The 8,168-nt window shown below is 42.8% G+C and overlaps 2 protein-coding genes across 2 annotated transcripts; one reads left to right on the top strand and one right to left on the bottom strand.

Annotated features, from left to right (window-relative positions):
• Positions 1 to 749: 749 nt before the first annotated feature.
• LOC119652597 lies at positions 750 to 1,567 on the top strand. Its single transcript, XM_038056824.1, has 3 exons — positions 750 to 973; positions 1,082 to 1,224; positions 1,278 to 1,567. The coding sequence occupies exons 1-3, from the start codon at positions 753 to 755 to the stop codon at positions 1,337 to 1,339; spliced, it is 426 nt and encodes a 141-aa protein (XP_037912752.1). The 5' UTR covers positions 750 to 752; the 3' UTR covers positions 1,340 to 1,567.
• Positions 1,568 to 6,916: 5,349 nt separating this feature from the next.
• LOC119653091 lies at positions 6,917 to 7,538 on the bottom strand. Its single transcript, XM_038057594.1, has 3 exons — positions 7,311 to 7,538; positions 7,060 to 7,202; positions 6,917 to 7,003 (listed from the first exon to the last, which is right to left on the bottom strand). The coding sequence occupies exons 1-3, from the start codon at positions 7,490 to 7,492 to the stop codon at positions 6,948 to 6,950; spliced, it is 381 nt and encodes a 126-aa protein (XP_037913522.1). The 5' UTR covers positions 7,493 to 7,538; the 3' UTR covers positions 6,917 to 6,947.
• Positions 7,539 to 8,168: the final 630 nt, after the last annotated feature.

The raw sequence follows: 8,168 nt of genomic DNA, 5'->3' as shown, positions 1-8,168 counted from the left end.
CGGTTATAAGTCAGATAATATGCAAAATGAATCTTACTTCTTACTACTCAATCACTTTAACAAATTGAAAATTTACAAAGCAATATAAGGCCCAGTAGCTCATATTTTTCGTAGTCATGCTGGCAACATAGACAACAGTCTAGCCAACCGTGTCACGGAGTCATCGTAGGTGGTATCTGATGGTATACATCGTTAGCCTGCCGGGACAACGTGGGACAAATCAAAAAAACACACACACACACAAGATATATTCTTAATTTTTAGCTACTCATGAATGGAATAGCGTGCATAGGAAATTTTTCACACAAGATGAACACAAAACCTTTATTCCCGAAGCTTTCCTCTTCCGGTATTCAGCCTTGTTTTATTTTCTGATGGTTAACTGACCCTAATTTTGAAGTTCAAATTAGAGACTATGAAACATTCATGGCCATTTTGTTTGTCGTTTGTTAAAGGAATAGATATATATTAATGAAGGAATAAATTTCATAATGCAGTATATGGAGAATGATTTTTTAGAGGTTAAAAACTAAAAAAAAAATTTTACGACTTGGTAAGAAAAGATGCAAAGGAATATTTTATGGTACTAAACTGTCCAATAAATCCATAAGTAAATGTCTCTGATTGGGCGTTCCAAAATACAGATATTCATAAAATTAGGGGAAAAGATCTGGAAAAACAAGTCCCGGGTTATTTTTTTCCAATTTTTCGACAGGTTTTTTGGTCCAGAGGCGAAATAAGATTCACTTTCAATGCATTTAATTCGTGAAGAAGTGAATGCAGTCACTAAGATGCGCACATTCAGTTGTAAAGTTGTTTCGGGAGTTTTTCTAGTTTTGATAATAACTAAATTAATCAATGCAGATTCTTGTAAAGTTTTCTCATTTTCGGATGAATTTTCAGATAGTTTAGCCGGGGATACTTTGTACAGAAATAGCACATTCAACCTTGAAGATGGTTCATTTGAATTTTTGTGAGTATTGCAAGTGAATCTATTGACAATGGACAATTTTCAGTTTTTATCTAAATATTTAGTTTTTATTTAAATATTTTATTTTATTATTTGCATTTATTTTACAAGGCATTTGAACAATACAAATAAAATCAAAATTAGTGGTGCAATAACTGAACTGGATGGAGAGAAGTTCTTAGAATTGCGAGGAAACGTTGAGCTACCTGTGTTCAGAAAGTACTTTAGTACTGGAAAAGATAGAGTGTTCTACTGTGAGTGCTTGTTGTTCATTTCATTAGAAAGTATCTAACGCTTGACTTTATAGTTGGTGGATTTCACGGTCATGGACATGTTCACATAAAATTGGCGAGTTCTGTTTTGGGATAAAAAAGGACTATTAAAAGCGGAACCATCTGAGCTTTTCAAAAAAATTACTTACATTTTACAGACAGAGAAAGGAAATAGTAAGAAACAAAAACAGGACAGAATTCTCTTGGCCTTATTGGCAAATAAAAAAATGTGAAAATAATAATTAAGGTTTAATCGCTTGAAAAGATACTTTTAACTTAAATTATTGTTCTTAAAATTAAGTAAAACTATTTACTTTTCGCTTTATGCATTTTTTCTTTTTTTTTTTTTCACAATAACAATCCATAGGAAGAAAAAGTAATAATAACAGTTGTGATATTAACAAAGAAACTACCGCAGCGTCTCAGGGGGTATGTGAGGAAAGTGCAGGAGCTTTGCAGTCCCACAGATTGCTCACTGAGAAAGTTATCACCACAGCTGATAGTTAGGTATAAAATGCAAATCCATCTAATGAGAAAAAGGAGAAACTTGAGGTCCGGTACGGATAACCAGCGGGAGTCGTCTGGCTTGGTGACTGGGTCGGGCTCCCGTAATGGACAGCACGGCGTCGAAACCGCTAGTTGTGGGGCGGTTCGACGTCTAGGCTCCACGACGACTGAAGCACAGCTCCGCCTGCTGCAGCTGTTTCGTCATAATCTGTGACGACTACTTCAATAGGTTCCCGTAGGCAGCCGATGAAGTAGACTGACGAAATGAATCTCTTCATCATCCGCTCCTACTGTGAAATAACTGTGGGGGCGGGTACAAAATCTTACCGGCCTTTGGTGCATCAGAGATTTGTTGAGCGTTTCCCGTAATTCGCGCACGTGACTGCGCAGCGAGTTACAGACCAATACTGCTTTATAACTCGCGGCTATACAATCCCACCCATCGTCAGAGAGCGTGTTCGACTTGAGATCACCGCGGAAACTGGTGACTGAGAGCCGATGGGGCAGAGGCGGCGGCATCAACAACACCACACCGCACTGCAGGCAACAGTTTCAGTACCGCCGAAGCACTCTGCCTCACCAAAGAGCGTGTATTGAATTCTCGGAAATGGATCCTTTGCATAGGCCAAGTATTCGTAGGCTCTATGCATCTCCAGCTACTCCGGGATTTCTATCTCAAATCAATGATGAGATTGCATCTCAACTGTGTGCTGATATGTCGCGGCTGCAACTACAATCACTTGTGGTTGGTGGTGCAGTTGCGGCTGTCAGCTTACACGGTCAAAGGATTCGCTTTGGCGTTATTGGTTTGAGTGAGATCAGATCAGCACTGACAATGCCAGCAGTCGGGTGAGAAATAAAGTGCACAAGGTTTATAGAAACTATGCCATCTCCAGTTGAAAGTAGTTAAAATTGTGGACAAACCAAAGCAGAAACTATCTGTTGTATGCAGTCGTTTACGACGGTATGGCGAAATTCACTCCAGACGTGTCCAGAATGCAACATACGCGATTTGAAAACGAATCCCAACAGTACAGTACCGGCCTGCTTATTGTTAGCAATCTTACTAAGAATATGCATGGCCTTCTGGTACTGGCTCCTTCGCTTCTTAGCCGGTTTCCGACGACCGACGTTCTTGTCGGCTTTCACTTTCGAGGGATCTCCAGACGTTGAGGATTTCGGGTTAGGAGTACTAAGTCTGGTACTCGCTACACCCAGTTTGACGGCAGTGGATTCCTGGCTGGAAGCCGCTAGTCTGTCTGCCACCTCGCTCCGGGAGGTCCCTGCGGTTGGTTTTGGCACAGCGGTGCTACGGCTGGCATCGAGTGTACTGCTCTCGACGGCTACTGTCTTCTGGCGGGATGCGAGCAGCGCGTCCTTCGATGATGCGCCGGGAATTATCCCCCCTTCTTCTAACGTCGGTTTTTGTTTTTTTTTAAATTGGGTCCATGTCTTGGTCCCAGGAGTAGTCCGGGAAGAATGTCCACCCTGGTTAGCCCGGCCACTAGGGTAATAGTCGTATTTGAAACTGGAGGTGCCAAGGTACTCAGAGTTTGCATACTAAACACCAAGCTTCCCATTGGTCACGGAGCCCTCGACGTATGCTGTTCCACCTTGGCTTGGGGTCCTAGTAGCACCTTCTCCGGTGCAGGGAAGACGATCCGCGGGTTTTTGCTTTGGCCCATTCCCTCATGACCAGCAGACAAGTAGATCCTCGTCAGTTGGATGAGCCTACTCCCAGCCCGGCCCTACACACTCTTGGCCCGTCCGAAGACGGTTTCCAGCGGCCACCACGAGGAGGTCTTGTGAGGACTTGCCGAATTATCTAACTTTAACCTGAAGCATAATCAGATCAGGCCGTCTAATAATAGTATATTACTATAGTTTTTAGTTGTTGTAGGGAACACTCCAACATTTGTGACCAGCACCAGACAGGAGATACTAGCTATAACTCTAGGAAATACCCTAATGAACGGAATGTTCAGGAATTGGAGCGTGTCGGATGAACCTTCAATGTCTGATCACAGGATAATCAGATTCGACATTGAGGGTAACTCCAAAATAAAAAAGAATAATAAGGAATCCCAAGAGAACCGATTGGGAATCCTACACAACGCACCTGAGCTACAACATTGCCCACCTTCAAGGGGGCGGTGATATCAGGAGCGAACTGGAATTAGAAACGGTGGTGGAAAACTTCAACACAATCGTCATTGACGCATATGAGGCCAGCTGTCCGGCCAAGACAGTCAAGTTATCAAGGGATGTACCAGGGTGGAACAAGAACCTAGCCAGAATGAGAACAAAGGTACGAAAACTCTTTAACCGGGCAAAACAAACCGGGGACTGGGGGAGGTATGAAAATGTACTGACTGTGTATAGCAACGCGATCAGGGAAGCGAAACAGAACAGCTTTAGGGAATTCTGTGAAGGGATTGAACAGATCACAGAAGCAACCAGGCTATACAAGGCTGTAGCAAAGACGGGAGAATATCCTCTGTCTGCTTAAAAAAGGAAGATGGGACATTTACCGAGAATGAGGAGGACAGGATACACCTGCTTCTCAGAACTCATTTCCCGGGGTCCTACCCCACGGTGGCAGGCGACAAAAATCTGTCTGACACCCCAACAACGAATAAAAGGAGGAAGGAAGGAGAGCTGGAAATTAGCAAAAGAGGTATGCTCAGAAGCTAGGCTAAGATGCGCAGTGGGAACTTTTAAACCAATGAAATCTCCCGGAGTAGACGGCATTTTCCCAGCACTTATCCAGAGAGGCCTAGGAATTATCTTAGAGTCTCTTCTGAGGGTGGTAAGGGGGAACATAGCACTGGGTTACATACCAAGAGCATGGAGACGGGCAAAAGTAGCCTTTATTCCGAAAGCGGGTAAAAAGGATCATTTTCACCCTAAATCTTTCAGACCAATTTGCCTAACATCGTTCGTACTCAAAACGGTGGAGAAGGTCATAGACAACTATATTAGAACTAACGTTCTAAAGCGTAATCCCCTACATCACTATCAACACGCTTACCGGGCAGGACGGTCAACTGAAACTGCTCTGTATCAGCTGACAGAGGTACTACGGGATGGCATAGAAACAAAAGAAATTACACTGTGTGCGTTTTTGGATATCGAAGGAGCATTCGACAACACATCGTACACAGAGATACAGGATGCTCTGAGCCGCAAAGGAGTGGGAAACACCCTGGCACTCTGAATGGGCAAAATGCTAGAATGCAGACAAATAGAGGTACAAACAGGTACAAATGCTATTATCATGAACACCACTCAAGGCTGTCCACATGGTGGGCCGCTGATGTGGAGTATGGTAGTGGATGAACTCCTGGACGTGTTAACAAATACTGGAATACAAGTCCAGGGCTACACGGACGACATTGTTTTAATATGTAGGCGCAAATAGGAGGGTACCCTATGTAAAAGAATCCAAACTGAACTAAGGTTTACTAGTGCCTGGTGCTGCAAGGTGAGACTGCGGATCAATCCAGTCAAAACCACCATAGTACCATTCACTGGGAGGCGTAAGCTCGATCAACTGAGAGCCATAAGATTACATGATATGGAAGTGAAACGAGAAACATATATCAGTGGGGCAATGAGGACACGCCTAACGGCATCCCTGGAGGTCCTTCTGGGATTAACCCCTCTCCATCTGCACATACAGATGCAGGCAAGGAGATCAATATTCAGGATGGCCGGTAGCATGAGTGAGGTATGGAGCTGCCTAAATCGAAGGAAGATTGATATCCTTTCTAGGCGGTATCCCGAATTACTGATACCGAGGGACAACATGAGAACGAGGTTTCATTTCGATAAGAAGTTTGAAACACATTGGAGTAACAAGACAAACTGGGAGAGCGTGGTTGCGACATACGGCTTAAACCAGCAACTGATTACTTGGCACACTGACGGATCCCTCACAGCAGAGGAAGCGGGTGCCGGTGTCATTGGTCCAAGGAAAATGTACTTTGGCCCAATGGGCAGTTACACTACATATTCCATGCGGAAATATACGCCATAGACAAATGTGCCTCCTTTAATCTGCAAAGGAACTACAGGGGGCAGAACATAGCTATTCTCACCGATACTCAAGCAGCGATCAAGGCACTTAGGTCCAACCAGGTGAGCTCTAAACTGGTATGGGAATGCCTTGAGAGACTGAATATACTCGGCTCATCCAACAAGGTTTGCATACTTTGGGTTCTAGGCCATGCTGGGTTGGAAGGCAACGAGGCAGCGGATGAACTAGACAAGAAGGCAACAGGGACGCCTTTACACGGGCCAGAACCCTTCTGTGGAATCGGAAACGGTGCCATGGTCATGAATCTAAGAAATGAAGAGAAAAGGTTGAGGGAACTATATTGGGCGGCCTACCAGGGATGGAGCAGTCCAGGGTGCTTATTGGGGGATACGAACCCATGCGCACAAAGGATTGCTTAAACCTCACCAAAAAGAACCTCCGAATCATAGTGGGAATTCTCACTGGTCACTGTCGGGTAAACTATCACCTCGGGGAGCTAGGAATATCTACGGACACTGTCTGCTGGTTCTGTGCGGAGTGTGGTGAAACCTCTGTACATGTTCTAGGACAGTGTTCGCCACTTGTGCATAGTAGGCCGATGCATCTGGGACAACACTTAATACCAGATGCAACATCAGAAGATCTGGAAGTAGGGAATATACTAAAATTCCTAACGATTATTGGCTTGATTGAGATACTATGATTAATAGATACACTATAACCAGCAGAAGAGGCATAATAGCTCTTTAAGGATGCGGTGCGACTTCGCCTTAACAGAATAATAATTGACCTATTCCATAAGGTTTTTTATCATCGTCCTAGCTTCCTCTATCCTGTCAGGCTAACTACTAGCATCCATCACCGAGGCGTGTTTGCTAATTTTGTTAGCTTTATCAGGCTTTGCTCCTTCGTCTGTTGTTTGGATGACAAAACACCCAGTGGTCACCACATGCTGGTGGAGGTAAGATCCGATTGCAGACCTGGCAATGTTTAAATGCAGGAGACGTTTCATAGGATTTCTGCTAACTGGGTACCAGATCGCGGCGTGGCCCTGTGATCCTTAGTATCATTTGACCACCCCAAAACCTTGATTGATTTTGAATTCAATGTAAAATATTATTCGAAAAGTTCCAATGTTTCTTTTTTATTAGCAATTTCTCTATCCCAAAATGGTAGCTGCTATCCTTGGGTTGATTTGACCTGCAGGTCCACCAACTACAAGCAAAACGTTATATACTTCTTTTTTAATGAAATGAATAAAAACCACTCACAGTAGATCACTTTATCCTTTCCAGTATCAAATTTCCTCGCGAATCCAGGCAAAATAAGCATTCCTTCCAAATATAAATAGTCCTTCTCATTCATCTGCAATATTTCACCACTAATTTTGATCAAATTTGTATCGTTCATACGCCTAATAAAATAAATATATATTTCTTTTAATAAATAATAAAAGAATAAAAAAAAGCAATTAAAGATACAAAGATACTCTTAATTCTATTGATTAAATTCGATTACTTACAAAAATTGGAACGAACCATTTTCACAGTTGAACGTGTTATTTCTGACCAGAGTATACTCGGATAAACTATCTGAAATTTTATCTGAAAATGTAAACACTTTACAGGACGCAACCTTGCTTATTTTAGTTATTATCAAGATTAGAAAAATTCCGGAAATAATTTTAGAACTGAATGTGTGCATCTTTGTTCCTGCATTCACTTTCACGAATTAAATATGTTGAAAGCGAATCTTGGCTCTGGACCCAAAATCTGTAGATAAATTGAAAAAATAAAGCCGGGTTTCGTGTTGACTAAAATTGTTATCTTGATCTTTTGAATTTTTGCATTTTGGGACATCAACTCAGACACATTAACTTCTGAATTTATTGAGCCTTTTAGAACCACATAATATTTGCTTGCGGAAAGTTAACAAAATCCAGATTTAGAGATAGTCTCCGAGCTGTATAACATAAAGAAGACCGTATTTCACAGATTCACATGTTAGATACCATATATATATATATCCTTGTGTAGAGTTGCCAAATCTCCCAACAAGGCGTGTCCCTTCGTGCGGATAAGGGAATACTCGGCGAATGTGTCATGGGCATGCACATGCACGCATCCGGAGATGTGCGTGTGGCATGCTTATGCTCAGGCCGGGTAGGTGGGAATTAAACAACTCAGTAACCCCTGTTCAAAATACAAAATGGGAGAAACTGGGGAAGAGGCTGCGCGAAAAGCTGAACGACTCAACAGTCCAGCAAACCCCGAAAAGAAAAAAGGATTCAACTTCCAAAAAGGCGGAGCACATGAGAAGCTACCAGTGAAACTATTGCAGCGGCGACCTTCAGAAAAGGGAAGCTTGGAGGAAAGTGGAA

The sequence above is a fragment of the Hermetia illucens genome, chromosome 3 (assembly GCF_905115235.1).
Source record: "Hermetia illucens chromosome 3, iHerIll2.2.curated.20191125, whole genome shotgun sequence".
NCBI classification, from domain to species: domain Eukaryota; kingdom Metazoa; phylum Arthropoda; class Insecta; order Diptera; family Stratiomyidae; genus Hermetia; species Hermetia illucens.
This window is presented reverse-complemented; position numbering and strand designations above follow the sequence as displayed.